Source organism: Beta vulgaris, chromosome 6 (assembly GCF_026745355.1).
Source record: "Beta vulgaris subsp. vulgaris cultivar EL10 chromosome 6, EL10.2, whole genome shotgun sequence".
NCBI lineage: Eukaryota > Viridiplantae > Streptophyta > Magnoliopsida > Caryophyllales > Amaranthaceae > Beta > Beta vulgaris.
The window spans coordinates 40,438,653-40,454,792 of NC_079207.1; the positions used below are offsets into that span (position 1 = coordinate 40,438,653).

Genomic DNA, 16,140 nt, shown 5'->3' on the forward strand with positions numbered 1-16,140 from the left:
AGTTTAGAATATGTAGAAGAATAATATCTTTACATGGTAGAATATTTGTAAGAATTTACTATGTTTGAGCTGAAATGTAGAATTTACATGAATATATGTAGATTTTTAGTATATTATAATAGTTATATTTACATTTTTAACATATCACATGTAGAATTTACATGATGTCTTATATGTATATTTTTAACATATTAGAGTAGTTGTATTTACATTTTTAACATAATAAATGTACAATTTTACATGATATATTATATTTATATTTTTAGCTATAATAATAGTTATATATTTAAATTTTTAACATATTAGATGTAGAATTTACATAAAGTGGTATATGTAGAATTTTATAAAATTATAATAGTTATATTTACATTTTCAACATGTTAGAGTAGTTAAAATATAGTAGACATAAATTATTTAAATAATGAAAACAACACGTAAATGATAATATTTTGCATATTATAATAGGTTTTAAGCTCACCTTAAATTACAAAGCATGAAATATGAAGCCAGTTTTTTTTTGTGTAGAATTGCTTACAGGCGTCTTGATTAGGCGCCTGCACCATAGGTCAGGCGTCTAATAAAGGCGCCTGCACCATTAGTGAAGCATCTAATCAAGACGCCTGCACTTATGGTCAAACGCCTCTTTTAGACGTCTGACCTATGGTGCATGCGTCTTGATTAGATGCTTCACCAATGGTGCATACGCCTTTATTAGACGCTTGACCTATGGTGCAGGCGCCTAATCAAGACGCCTATGCAAGTATATTGGAGCGATTTAGTTTTTGTAATTTGTCGCTTGAATTTAACTTTGTAATTTAGATATATAATTTATTAAATAGTTTCTATTACTTTTATGGTATTTAATAGGTTCCATACTCGAGCAATGATGGGGACGGGGTTAATTATCATGGTAGATTTAGGATAAATGATGGATTCGCAACGACTACGGATGCGTGTGACCATCTAAATTCAATTGCAGTACCCATAGGGTTTGAATTGGTTATTCACTCGCATAAGCAGAATCCGAGAGGTCCACAGCGTTTCTATTTGAAATGTTTTTGGGGGACGAGATGCTCGGGGGATAAGGTAGACCCGCAAATTGTAATGCGACCTAATACATCGACAAAGTTTTGTGGATGTCCATTTATGATTAGGTTGGCTTTGGGGGGGGGGGGGAATGGCATGTGTCTATTCCCAAAAGTAAGTATGGTTTCCACAACAACGTATTCATAGTATATGCGGAGGGTCACAGACGGACTAGTGGCTCGATGATGATGCTAGGCGGATGGTTCGACAGATGACTGATGTCGAGATCGCACCCAGAAACATTCAAGCTGCTGTAAATGAGGCATTCCCCCATCTTCATCAAACGATAAAGCATATACAACGAGAGGTATTTTTACAAGATGGAAGGACGTGAAGAACAGACTTCAGCTGAAAATTTTCTGCACCTTGCTCGTTCGAAAAACTATGTTTCATGGTCATTACGGAATGATGATGGAGTTATCACTCATGCCTTCATGTCTCATCCTGGTGGTACGAACGCATTTCGTACCTATCCATGGGTAGTTGGTAACGATTCAACGTATAAAACGAATCGGTACGGTATGCCTTGCATTGAGCTGGTGGGGGGTGGCACCGACAAATATGAACTTCCTCATCGCCTATGCCATAGTGAATGATCAGACTGCATAAAGTTACACGTGGGTGTTGCAGTGTCTACGTAACCTACTTGGCGATCATGTGAGCCCGAGTGTCATATTTTACAAATCGTGAATTGGGTTTGATTAGACCTATTATGGAAGTTTTTCCAGATTCTGCTCATCTTCTTTGTACATGGCATATAACAAAGATGTGGAGGCAAGAGTTAGTAGATTATGCGGAGGGGAGGCATTTGGAGAGCGATTCCGTGTTAGTCATTGGTGGAATGTAGTAAATGCAAAAACAGAAGATGATTATGAGGTTGCATTGGCAAATTTGAAGTCTGCTTGGGCATGGAAGCACTCCGTTATTAATTATGTTGAGACAACGTGGTTGAATCCCCATAAGACAAAGTTTGCTAAAGCATGGACCAACGACGTGCTTCATTTTGGGAACACAACCACATGTAGAGTGGAGAGTGCACATGCAGCTCTGAAAGCGTGGCTGCAAACTTCCACTTGTGACTTGCATACGCTCTTCACACGTGTGAATTTATTCATAGATAGCCAAATGATCAAGATCAGGGATAACTTAGAGAAATCTAGGTGCAGAATTAGTAGACAACATATGATAAATCCTTTTCGTCATTTGGTTGGTCATGTCTCACATTACTGTCTCAATTTGCTGAAAATGGAAAACACTAAACGCCTAAACATGGGAGTTCAAGTGTTTGATTATTGTGATTGTGTGCTTGTGTCTTCTTTTGGTATCCCATGCGCATGTGCCATACAACGTGCAATTAACAAATTCGGGGGATTGTATCTTAATCATATTCATCTTTTCTTCAAGAGTTTGGTGATCAGAGATCTTATAAATGCATCATATTACGTTAGTCAATGTGATCAGGATGTTGAATACCTTCGGGGATTACTTGATGAACTTTCTGAGTGTGATCCTGTGATTAGGAGGGGTATAGCAGATCTTATTCGTCGACATTTACACCCAGAGGACGAGGGAGTTCAACAGCCTGATGTAGTTACTTCTACGATAGGTAGGCCTCCTGGCTCATCATCTACTAGACGTAACCCGAGTAATTTCGAACATGTGGAGCGCGAATTGCAGGATAGATCAAGGTCTCGTAATCGTACTCGTACAACTACGACGACTCGATCTACCAGAGAGGGAGGTACATATATCTACTGCAATTAACTTCTTCAATGAATTATTTATTATGTTATTAATGAATCATATTTACAGTGTGAAGTGTCTAACTCATAATTATATAACAGATTCAAGTGCAGCAAATACGACGACTCGATCTAGCGGAGATGGAGGTATACATATATCAACTTATTTGTTATGTTATTTATCAATGTGATATACAAAAATATGCGTAACTCTTATTTATGTAACAGATTCAAATGCAATAAGAACATTTGAACCGGAGAGATTTGAAAGAAGAGCAGGACCATTTCCTTACGCAGAGTTCTGAGTCTAACCTACAGCTCGCATTTGATTCAAATCGAGTTTTAAACGCAGTTGTGAAACACTCTTCAATATCCTTTGGGTGAGATAGAGTTGTATTTGAAACGTCCTTAATAGCCGAAATAATATTGCGATTTCTCCTAATAGAAGCACAAGTATGATAGTACTTAGTATTAGCATCTCCAAGTTTTAACTGATTAGATTTAGCTCGGGTTTTCCAGTACATATCTTGAAAAGCTAGAAGTTTATTATGTTTAGCTAAAAGCAAATATCTCTAGCACACAAACTTGAATTTATACCTTGCTCTTCTATACATCTTTGTATCTGCCCTAGCTTGGCCTCAACTGAAATTAATCGTCTATTAATATTTCCAAATCTAGTAGAGACCCATTTTTTTGCTAAAGATTTTAATAACTTACCTTTTTGGACTACACAATACATATTCGAACCTTGAAACTTATGACACCATGACTTCTTAATTAGCACATCAAAATCTTTGCGAGTAGTCCATAATTTATCAAATCGAAACGGGGGAAACTTAATATTACATCTACTTTGTAGTTCTACAGAAATAGGGCAATGGTCTGACGAAGTGAAAGCATGATGTTTTATTATAGTGTTAGGAAACTTACTAAGCCAATCCAAACTAACTATTCCTTTATCTAATTGTTCATAGATGTTAGAGATACCATCTCTAGATTTGCGCCAATTAAATTTATGGCCACTACAAGGGAGTTCATAACAATCAATACTAGAAAAGAAATGATTCATACATGCAAGTCTTGCAAAACTAAAAGCGGCACCCCCTTGTTTTTCTAGATGCGAACTTAAACTCATTAAAATCACCCATAATAAGATAGGGTCCAGAAAGATTTTGAATAAACTCAATTAGTTCCTCCCAAAATGCATATTTCAGATTATAATTTGGCGGCGCATAAATAAATATCAAAGTAAACAAAAAATTTAACTCTAATAACTTTATATTACAAGACCAAAAACGATCAAATTTTTTAATAGATGAAAGCTCATAAGGATTACAGTTAGGAACTTTCCAAAAAATCCACATTCCACCCGCTAAACCAAAAGAAGGCAGGTAATCAAAATGAGTAAAACCACATCTCCTGACACAACCATCTGACGGAGGTGTAGACAGTTTGGTTTCACATAGCATCATAATAGTAGTATTATTCATCTTGCAAAAAGATTTTACCTCCTCCAAAGCTAGAGGCCTCCTAGCCCCTCGGATATTCCAACTACCTATAAACATATTTAACGGATGGAAAATTGAACCAGACTTACTGTTTGTTCCTCTTCAGATCAGAACTTGCTGAATCTGCTTCTACCATACCTTTTCTTCTCTTTGCAGAACTGGAAGACGAGAGATGCTCAGACTGACTAGCCCCTTCCACCCCCAAGCTCTCTATATGCTTAACTATTGAATGATCAGAGTAGATGGAATGAAAAGAGTTCTCAGGCTGTGAGATATACTCACCATCTATTTCAGCATCAACCATTTCATCCATCAGATAAGTATCATCATCATCCACATCAGACTAGCCTTGCATCTCAGCATTAAAAAAATCTTTACCATCATGCTCATGAAAGGGATCAGCAGGCAGAATAGCAGAAGCAAATAAATCAGAAGGGTAGACAACTCTCAGAGGGACTGGAGAGATTAACCCCTCAAATTCAGGAGCAGGAGGGAGGGGCAATAAAACAATCTCTCCCTGGGGCACAGAAGAGTGCACATCCAAGGGAGGAAGAGCACTCTCACCAGGAGCTAAGGAAGAGGGAGGGAGCACAGCCAAGTTGGTTGATTCATCATCAGAGGACTCAACATCAACTACATCATTAATAACAACATTCTTACCCTTACCTTGAATACCAGCAGGAGAAAGCATAGCTTTCTTAGGACCAGCAGAAGAAGGTTCATTAATAATGATACCTGAAGGACCATTTTTCTTAACAGCACCAGCAAACACTTTAGAAGGAAATCTCTTAGGACCAGCAGTAAAAGAGTTACCAGAAGGGCCCAACCTTGGCCTTGATACATGCCTAGGCCTAGCCTCCACCACATTAGCTGGCTCAGCTGTGGAAGGAGGCATGGCTTGCCTATTAGCAGTACTCAAGAACTCAGCTAACCATTTCTTCTTTGGGTTTTGCAACAACATAACCTTTCTTTCAGATTTAGGAGGAGATAGAACAGCACAAAAGTCAATAACATGATCATCACTACCACAGAAGCTACACCCAACAGAGAAGTCCTCATACCAGATTAAATAACCACTCTCAACCCCACCAGCACGTTTAATCTCAGCATATTCAACTAAAGGAGCAGAAATATCAACCCTAATGCATGCATGAGCAAATCTTATCTTGTGTCTCAATAAAGACCTAGAATCAAGTTTAATCAAAGAGCCAACATAATTTGCAGCTAACAAATTTGCAATAAATTCAAAATTCAATAACTCAGTTGGGAACCGAGGAATTCTCACCCACAAGTCCACCCACTTTACTTCCTCTAAGAAAGGATCAAACTGAGCTTTCCAAGGGTAAATCACAAACAGCTCACCCATTACATGCCATGGCCTTTCAGACCAAACCAAGAACAAATCCCCAGGATTAGCAAACTTAATAAGGACCCAATGATTCCCCATATCAAGATACTCAACATCTCCCTTACAAAAACTCCAGTCAGCCCGAGTCCTTGAGATAATAGTTCTCAAGTCCACAGGCTCACCTAACATCTTACCAACAAGACAAGATTGCGATAAGTCTTCAATATCACGCTGGACTTGTGGAAGATCATCAAGAATGATGGCTTCCGGAAACGAGGGAGGACCAGGAGGGTCAAAACAAACATCATGCAAGACATTCTTATCAGTTGTATCAGTCGACTCTAACACTTTAGGGTTTAAATTAACCCCAGACCCAGACTTGTCAATACCAGAATTTTTCATAAGAACATCCTTAAAAGATGACTCAGATGCCATAAAGAAAAATAAAACCAAGTAACAACAGGAGAGAAATATTGTATGACTCAATTTAAGAAGACAAGAATTAGCTCTTAAAAGACAGCAAAGGAAAGAGTTATACCAATCTACCTGGAATGAAGCCAATTTATAGAAGAAAAACCACACCCACCTACCTTGCTCACACATCCACAAATGCATTCCATCAGAGAAACCTCTAATCACATTAAATGCAAAAACTGATATTATGGATAAAGCTCCAAGAACAGCACGCCAAGCAAACAAGAAATAGGTTACCCGTAGCGAAATGATTACAGTAAACCAAAAAAATTTAAGATCACACTCTCTCACTAGAAGATGTAAATGACCCATCACTGTCCAGACCCCAAAAACCCTAGCTTTAAGAGAAGATTTGTACTTGATACTAATAAATTGGATCCACCTCATCCAAATTAACAGAAGATGAAAGATTTTCGAACACTCCAGCAGTAATTTAACTCCAGATCTACACGCATAGGCCTGCAAATTTTGAGAGATTAATTTCGCAGACCTACTTTTAGGGTGGCTAAACTCGCAATAATGACAGAAGAGAGGAAGCAGATTAGTAAAGAATTTGGACAAACCAAACCCTACAATTAATCTTAACCGCAGATCTTGAGTGTTTAATAAGCATTGAAGACTAAGAAATTGGGCAAGAAACAAGTACAATTGATTTGGGGATTTTTTGCATTTGGCTAGGGTTTTTCGGGCTGGGTAAAGAAAAGAGGGGAACTTTCTCCTTATCTCTCTTACTTTCTCTCTCATCTTTTGATTTTCTTTTGTCATATTTGTTAATGCATATAAGAAACAAGTGTATGTTAACATAAAACAGGTGCATTGTAATAACAAGATACAAGTGTGTTATAAGGATAAGAGTAAAATAAATATTGTATGAAATTATATTAAAATGGATGTCTATTTGTAGAGAATAAAAATATATAAATATTGGTATATTTTTTATTTTTTTTCTAAAATATATTTCTTGAGATATGCAAGTTTAAAAATTGCAAAAAGTAATTTGTTTTGGATAAACAATATTGTGACATGTGTGCTAATTACATGTTGACACATGGATGCTAGCTTTTTTTTTTTTCTCTGCCAAATTCCTTCCCACTCCTCTATTTGCTTTTGAGTCCTCCTATTGACAAATTAAAACGCTAGCTGCTAGCGTTTTATCACAGCTCTTGTTAAGATGGGTGATGAGGTATATCATATAGAAAAATGTGAAAAGTTGATATGATAATTAAGTTACCATATAAAGAAAAAGTAGAAGTGTAAGTGTGTAACAATTAAAAAAAAATGGACTAAAGAGGAAAGCGTAAAAATTAAAAGAAAATGGAGAGAATATATAATAATAGTTTAAAGAGAGAAAGTAGTAGAGAGTTCATTGGTGAGTCATTGTCAGTGTACATGCTCAAGTTTGTAAGTATGCATTTAACTTTCAAGTATTTATTTTTGGGTCGCTTAAAATAAATCATTGGTGGTCATCTTTAACCCTCTAACTAGTTTATTAACTTAACTAGATTTTTGTTCTGTGCAAATTGCACAAAATTTTTTAAGGGAAATTTATACATGGTGGTCTTCTATTTTGAGTTTTCCAATTTGGTGGCAGGTAAAATCTTTTTATATCAAGTGACCTACTTATTAGGCTAATTATGTTTAGTGGTCTTAATTCACTTAAAACCTAGCTAATTTATCATTTAAATTAAATTTAGGGAATTCCATTTGCTACCACTCGGTTTTTACAAATTTCATTTGGTATCCATATTTTAAAAATTATCCAACTAATACAACTATAATTACATCCTAATTACTACCATGACTCTACTGTTAATAAAAAGTTAGGAAATGTTAAGTTAGCTTACTTTAACTAATAAACTAAGGGCCTAAATTGTAATCCCCCATGATTTTAAAGGATTTTATAAATATATTTAATATTTATATGTTTATATAATTTAGTTTTAAAATGATTTGACTATTTTAAAAGGTTGACTATTTTTAAAGTCAAATGAAGTTATTTTAAGGATTTAAGAAAGTTAAAAATATTTAATTAAGCATGCTTTGATAAAAGTTTTAAATACTAATTTATATTGAAAAAGAAGTCTAATGGACTTGAGGAACCCAGAATCCTAAATGAATAAGGAAAAGGAGCCATGTTGATAATAGAAGTTTTAAATTATTTATCCTATTCATCATCAATTTTAATTGAGCCCAAACTCTTTTTCCTAAACCCAAAAGGAAGCCTTCTTATAAATATCCTAGACCCAATTATTTTACCCCCACACAAGAATTATTTTCTCTCTCCTCTCACCCCAATCTCACGGCACTCCCTCACCGATTTTCTCTCTTTCAAGTTCTTTCTTTCTTCTTCATCAAGTAATTTCTTCTTCAACAAGAAACGTCACAAAGTCTTCAAAACTCCAAGATTTGTGTCGTTGTGCTGCTGCCGTGAGCCTTTTCTTCCGGCGTGTTATTGCTTCTTCTTCTTGTTGGTTTTTTCTTTTCTTCTTCCTGAAGATTCCATTAAAGATTATGTTTTTATGCTTTCTTTCAATGTTAACCATGATTATTGGTTTTAATTTACTGTTTTAATAAATAATCTTGATTCAAATATATTATATATTACAAGAATAAATATTCAGATTTGTTTATTATGGTTAGATTGAAGTTTTAATCATTAAAGCATGGACTTTTAGGGGTTTAATTACTAGAAAACCATAGTAGCATGTTAGATACTATGAGATTGATTTAGATTATGATTTTAAACATGTTTATATATGTTTGAAGAAGGTTTATAATTTTTAAAGTTGCTGGAATTTCAGAAAGAATTTTATGTATGGAGTTTTAAGAATTTTAATTACTAGTATGGTAGTACTATGCTAGGAATTAAAAATAATTGAAGTTTTGATATTAAAATCAGCTTTTGAATATATTTAAAGGGGATTTTAAATATTGTAAAGTTGATGTATTTTTATTTAAGAGTATTGATTTTAGTTTATATTGATTTCTAGGCGTAGAATATTTTGTAGGAGACTTTTAAGAAGTTAAAAGTGGCCTGCCGACTAGTTTACACAAGGTACGTACACACTTGTGTGCTATGTGATTAGTATCATGATCTAAGGAGAAAGAAATTTTAGTATCATGTATAGGAAATTTATATGTTCATATATGATTTCTAGTATTTGATTGTTACATGTTTTATACCTGTGTGCAAGCATGTAATTTGAGATTTATTATGAGAAATAGATTGTATGTTTGTATGGAATTGTTGATGCAAGCATGTGAAAGGGAATTGTATTATTAATTCGCTGAGGAATTAATATATGTTATAGAGATTGAATCATGTTATTCATGTATTCCCTGACAAGTATTATTTTCACTATCTTATGAGGACTGTGGGCCTTATTTGGTAAGTTGATAAGTTATTCCTTTTTAAAGGTAAGATTATTGTTGGCTAGGTTCAACAAATAAGAAAGTTGAGATTAAAAGAAAGTAAGTCTTGTATTGTAAGTTGTGATCACTTATGAAATCCTAAGATAAAAGAAGTTCAATTGTGCATGTTTGCTTTGTACTATGTGTTGCTTGTATGTGTGTCATAACAAGTAATCACAAGGAAAGAACGTAAAGTATAACAAGGATAGTTATAGACTTTAAACGGGTGCACGTCTAGAGTTGGACATTAAGAGTTGGAGTACATGGTGGTAGCCCATGACTTTTTACAGGAGATGGATTGATCACCATCCCTTTTTCAGTTAGCAAAAGTTCCTCGATATCGTAGGTCAATCTGAAATGCGTTGACAACTACTTCTCTAGCTACTGCAGAATCTACTCACCAGCTTTGAAGATGCCTAATTCTGTCTTTAGTTTTATCTTGTTACACCCTATTTATCTGCTCAGATAGCATTGTTGACCTTTCTATGTGAATCTTGCATTTCATGGCAGGTTAATGCTCATGTCAAAGCACTTAAAATTGTGCAAACGTAAGGCTATATATGAGCCCTGAGGAGGCGGATGCACTAGTTACCAAATCTGTTGATCAAGTCTTTGGTAAAGCTTCCCATGCTATAGATATGTATCTATCACAAGAGCAACAGACAAATAAAGACATATTTGTTTCTAACTTATGAACAACCAATAATTCGACATAATTGATAGTTAATCAACAAATTGGTAAAACTAAATTAGGGATTTCAAACTCACTAATGATGAAAATCGAAATTTATTCCTATATTATAAAAATAGTGAATTCAAGGAACATAGATGCCAATGTAACAGAATTACCCTTTCACGCTGCGGATTAAACTGGATGAAGATCAAATTAAACTCGATGAAAAAAGAGTTTGAGGAATGAAAAATTACCCTTTCACGCTGCGGATGATCGATGAATTGTGAAGTTGTTGGTGTTTTCCGCCGTACAAGGAATGTTTGGTGTGTGGAATAATTCTTCAATGGCAAAAATTAGCGCTTGCTCCAATTTTCTTAAAAAATCTTTATTTGAAAAAGAATCTAATATGTAACCTGATCTTCTAGCTTAATTTCGCGCGGTGTTCTGGAAATTTAATTGAAGAAATTCGCTTGATTAGCTTCGGTGTTCTGGAAATTTAATTGGGTTTTCGTGGATTAAAAATTTGGGTTAGTTGGGGCCGTTTTTTTGAGTTTTCATGGAGTTAAAAAATTGGGTTAGTTTTCATGGAGTTAAAATTTGCGTGAATTAATAACCTACCACAAATGTTTTAAAACTACAATAATGTTCTTAGTGTTATTATTTTAGAAGTGTTACCTATCTCAAAGTTCTTAGTGTTACTATTTAGAAGTGTTACCTATTTCAAAGTTCTTGTTGGAACATTTATAGGGTAATGGGTTTGAAACTCAAAAGGGTATGTACTAGAAGAGGAGGAGGTCTAGTATGCAAAAGACTAGTGTGCATCAAGTGGCAAAACGCATTGATAAACCAAGGGAGACAGAAGACTGGCCGCGAGTCGCGACAGGTGTCGCGAGTCGCGACCAGTGGCCCGTCGCGGGTCGCGACAGGCGTCGCGGGTCGCGACCAGCGCCTCGCGACTCGCGAGCTTTTTCGCGAGTCGCGACGTGTCTTCTGCCTTGGAATGCAAAAAGTTGCCTCGACGGTTTTATATCCGTTGTGATGCTTTGTTGATCATTTTAATGACTTTTAAGGTCCTTTAATCAGTAGATTAAAGACCTTTGATAAGTGATTAAGATGGGGGTTATGTGATTAACCTCTCCATCAATGTGATTAAATGGGGTTATGTGATTAACCTCCCTAGTCAATGAAAGGTTTATTCTTCCTATATAAACCTTGGGATTCCTATGAGTGAAGGGTTAGAAGAAAATCAGAATTTTCTATTCTATATCTCTCAATACTTCTTCTTAGCTTAAGAGAAAACTTGCAATCTTCTCTTGAGTGTTCTTCACAAACACAAAAACAAGTTCTTGTTTGATTCACTTAGAAGATCATCTAAGTGGATTGTTTCTCTCCATTGTATCTCATTAGTTATTTCGTGTTAACCCGGTGATCCTAGAGGGGCGAAATTAAACTAATAGGAAAGCGTAGTTTCCGTGCCTTGGAGTGGTATCCGGTTCTCTCATTGATCACATACTAACAATCTATTAGTTTAATTTTCCTTTTCGGATATGGCTCAATCACTCAAGGACATGACTATGAACTTCCAAAAGTTGGATAAGTTTGAGGGGGTGGGCTATCGGAGGTGGCAAAAGAAGATGCATTTTTGTTGACCGCCTTGAATGTGGTGTATGTGTTATCAACTCCTATGCCACCACTCCCGGAAGATGGAGAGGAAGAGCCTCTTGAGACTACTAGGAAGAGGCAAGTGGGAGAATGATGACTACATTTGTCGTGGTCATATTCTCAACTCTCTCACCGACCCGTTGTTTGATCTCTACCAAAATGTGGAGAGTGCAAAGGAACTTTGGGACGCTCTTGAGGCCAAGTACATTTCGGAAGATGCTTCAAGTAAGAAATTCCTTGTTAGTAATTTTAATTCTTTTAAAATGACTAATGATCGGCCTATTATGGAGCAATTCCATGAGGTTCATCATATTTTGAACCAAATAAGATCACATGGTATGGTGATGGATGAGGCAATTGCGGTTGCCTCAATCATTGACAAATTACCAAATTCTTGGAAAGATACAAAACATCTTTTAAAACATAAAAAGGAAGACATGTCCATGGAGCAATTAGGAACTCATCTTCGTATTGAAGAGGGGATCCGGGCTCAAGATGGGGTTAAGGATACTACTCCTAGTATTCCTATATACCGTTAATTTGGTAGAGGTTGGTGGGTCTAGTAAGACCAAGAAATCCAACAACAACAACAAACAACAACACTATAAAAAACCAATGTTGCAAACAAGAAGAGGAAGACCCTCTCTTGTTGGATATGCAATGGTCCTCATCTTAAGAGGGATTGTCCTTCTAACAACAAGAAGAAGACAAAGAACACACAACCTAGTGTTGTTCAAAACCAAGGTAACAATGCACATGTTAATGTAATTGAAGAAATGCATTTTGTTGCTATGATTTCTGAAATTATGTGTGTGCAGGTTGATGATTCTTGGTGGATAGATTCGGGAGCCTCTAGACATGTGTGCAATAACAAGGATTTCTTCAAGTCTTTGAAAGATTTGGATGATGGTCCAATCTTGTATATGGGGAATGATTCTACGGTAAAGGCTAGAGGCATAGGCCAAGTAGAATTGTTGTTAACCTCGGGAAAGACTTTAACTCTCCGGGATGTTGTGTATGTACCGGAAGTTAGGAAGAATCTTGTGTCAGGAGGTCTCTTGAATAAGTATGGTTTTAAAGTTGTTTTTGAGTCGGATAAATTTGTACTTTCCAAGGGTGGTATTTTTGTTGGACAAGGTTTCTTTTGTAATGGAATGTTTAAATTTAGTATTGATAATAAAATTGGTACTAGTTCTATTTACATGCTTGATGTTTCTTCTCTATGGCACAATCGTTTATGTCATGTGAATTATCGTAGATTATATGACATGTCTAAAATGGGGTTGATACCTCCTTTCGATTTAAAGTTAGAGAAGTGTCACACTTGCGTGCTAAATAAAATTACAAAAAATCCTTATCCTAGTGTGACTAGACAAACGGTATTGCTTGAATTGGTGCATAGTGACTTGTGTGACTTTCATAGTTCACCTTCTTTAGGAAATAAAAAATATATTGTAACTTTTATTGATGATTTTTCAAGGTTTTGTTACATATATTTATTATTTACTAAAGATGAAGCACTAGAAAAGTTTAAGACCTTTAAAATCGAAGTGGAACTCCAACTTAATCAAAAGATTAAAAGACTTCGAACGGATAGGGGTGGTGAATATTATAATCCAAGTTATTTTAGTTCCATTGGTGTAATTCATGAAACAACCGCCCCATACTCACCTCAAAGTAATGGTATAGCGGAAAGGAAAAATAGGGTCCTAAAAGAAATGGTTAATACCATGCTTTCTAATTCGGGTCTTAATGACGGTTTTTGGGGTGATGCAATTTTAACTGCATGTTACATTTAAATCGAGTTCCTAATAAAAGGAATAAGACACCCCTTATGAACTTTGGTGGAATAAAAAGCCTAATCTCAATTACCTTAAGGTATGGGGTTGTAGGGCAATTGTCAAATTGACGGAACCTAAAAGGAAAACTTTAGGTGAAAAAGGAATTGATTGCATTTTTATAGGCTATGCGGTACATAGCAAAGCCTATAGGTTTTATGTCATTGAGCCCAATGACTTTGTCTCTATTCACTCCGTGATAGAGTCAAGGGATGCAATATTTGATGAGACTAGATTCTCATCGATTCCAAGACCAAAGGACATGATACCTAGTACTAGTTCCAATGTTGTAGATGACATTTAAATGATCATGATACTACAACACCGGAAATTAGGAAAAGTAAACGAATTAGAAAAGAGAAATCTTTTGGACCGGATTTTCAACTATATTTAGTTGAAGGGTCAAGGGAGTCAATTTCGACTCAAATTTCATATTGTTACAATATGGAGGAGGATCCTAGGTCCTTTGATGAGGCTATGAAGTCTCATGATTCTGCTTTCTGGAAAGAGGCAGTGAATGATGAAATGGATTCTATAATGGGTAATCACACTTGGATTTTAGCTAATTTACCTCCCGGTTGCAAACCCCTAGGTTGTAAATGGATTTTTGTAAGGAAAAAGAAAATCGATGGAACCATACTAAAACATAAGGCCCGGTTAGTGGTCCAAGGTTTTAGGCAAAGATATGGTATCGATTACTTTGATACTTATGCTCCAGTAGCTAGAATAGCTACTATTAGACTATTGATAGCATTAGCTGCGATTCATGGTCTAGTAATTCACCAAATGGATGTAAAAACTGCTTTTCTTAATGGTGAATTGGAGGAGGAAGTGTACATGAATCAACCTGAAGGGTTTGTGGTTAAAGGTCAAGAAACTAAAGTTTGCAAATTAGTTAGATCTTTGTATGGTCTTAAACAAGCACCTAAGCAATGGCATCAAAAATTTGATGAAGTTGTGTTGTCTAGTGGGTTCAAAATAAATCAGTCCGATAAGTGTGTATATAGCAAATTTGATAATAACGGTAAAGGAGTTATAATTTGCTTATATGTTGATGATATGCTTATTTTTGGGACTGATTTGGAACAAGTGGAAAAGACCAAAGTCTTCCTTTCCTCTAGCTTCTCCATGAAAGATTTGGGTGAAGCGGATGTTATTCTAGGTATTAGAATAATAAGAGGGAAAGGGTCGTTTTCTTTATCACAATCTCATTATATTGAGAAAGTGGTCAAGAGGTATAATGAGTCAAATTCGACTCATTTTGCTACTCCTATGGATCCTAGTATTCACTTGGTTCCGAGTAGTGGTACTCCAATTTCACAATTGGAGTATGCAAGCTTAATTGGAAGCTTGATGTATGCTATGACTAGCACTCGGCCGGATATAGCTTTCTATTGGCAAGCTCAGTAGGTATACTAGTAATCCTAGTATGTTGCATTGGCAAGCATTGAGAAGAGTGTTAAGGTACTTGAATAAGACCTTGGATTATGTCATAACATACAAAAGAGAACCTTCTATCTTAGAAGGTTACTCGGATGCTAGTTGGATTTCGAATAAGGAAGATTATTCATCCACTAGTGGTTGGGTGTTTCTTCTTGGAGGAGGTGCCATTTCATGGGCATCCAAGAAGCAAACATGTATAACGGATTCCACTATGGCATCGGAATTCATTGCTTTGGCTTCTTGTTGCCAAGAAGCGGAATGGCTAAGGAATGTGTTGAGTGAGGTGGACTTATGGGTGAAACCAATGTCACCTCTTGCTATCCATTGTGATAGTGCATCAACCATAGCTAAAGCATATAGTGAAGTCTACAATGGCAAGTCAAGGCACATTGGAGTTAGACATAGCTATGTGCGGGAAATGATAAGGAATAGTTGTATAACTATTAATTTTGTTCGGTCTAGTTTGAACTTGGCGGATACGTTTACAAAACCGTTGTCAAGGGAACTAGTGAACAAAATGAACAAAGGGATGGGTCTTAAGCCTATTGATCAACCTATGGTGAAGGAAAACTCTATTTGATGTCTAATACAACGTTAGATCTCAAATTCAAGGAGGATAGTACTTCTCTAAGAGGTTGGGAGCACTTGTTTAATACATCCCAAGGTTAGTGCTTGTTGCTACAATGATAAAGAGGTTGAATTTTATTCTTAATAAATCTTTGATAAGGTGCTCAATTGTAGGAGCATGTCCGGAAAGATTTACCTATGTAAGCTAGAAGTTTGGCCGCTTCATCAAGTCTTAGGCTTGACTTGGAATGCTTATGAATGGATATGGACACCAAGGCTTCATAGGTGTCGGAGGTTTTAAGAACCTAGTTTATGTTTGTGTGTATTAGTAACTTCAATAATTTGTAATGGTTATATGATTCAAAGCTTTGTCTATCATTATGATCTA

At 35.8% G+C, this 16,140-nt stretch overlaps 1 protein-coding gene across 1 annotated transcript; it reads left to right on the forward strand.

Moving 5' to 3' along the window:
- The first annotated feature begins 1,836 nt into the window (after positions 1-1,836).
- Positions 1,837-3,133, forward strand: LOC104907376 (uncharacterized). Its single transcript, XM_048646905.1, has 3 exons — positions 1,837-2,827; positions 2,931-2,975; positions 3,057-3,133. Exons 1-3 carry the CDS (start codon positions 1,837-1,839, stop codon positions 3,131-3,133), a joined length of 1,113 nt encoding a protein of 370 aa, XP_048502862.1.
- The last annotated feature ends 13,007 nt before the right edge of the window (positions 3,134-16,140 follow it).

What these genes read in the sequence shown, in the direction of transcription:
- LOC104907376 (XM_048646905.1), top strand. Translation starts at nt 1,837, where the DNA reads ATGGCATATAACAAAGATGTGGAGGCAAGAGTTAGTAGATTATGCGGA. An exon ending in TCGATCTACCAGAGAGGGAG is followed by an intron (nt 2,828 to 2,930) that starts GTACATATATCT and finishes ATTATATAACAG; the next exon opens with ATTCAAGTGCAGCAAATACG. An exon ending in TCGATCTAGCGGAGATGGAG is followed by an intron (nt 2,976 to 3,056) that starts GTATACATATAT and finishes TTTATGTAACAG; the next exon opens with ATTCAAATGCAATAAGAACA.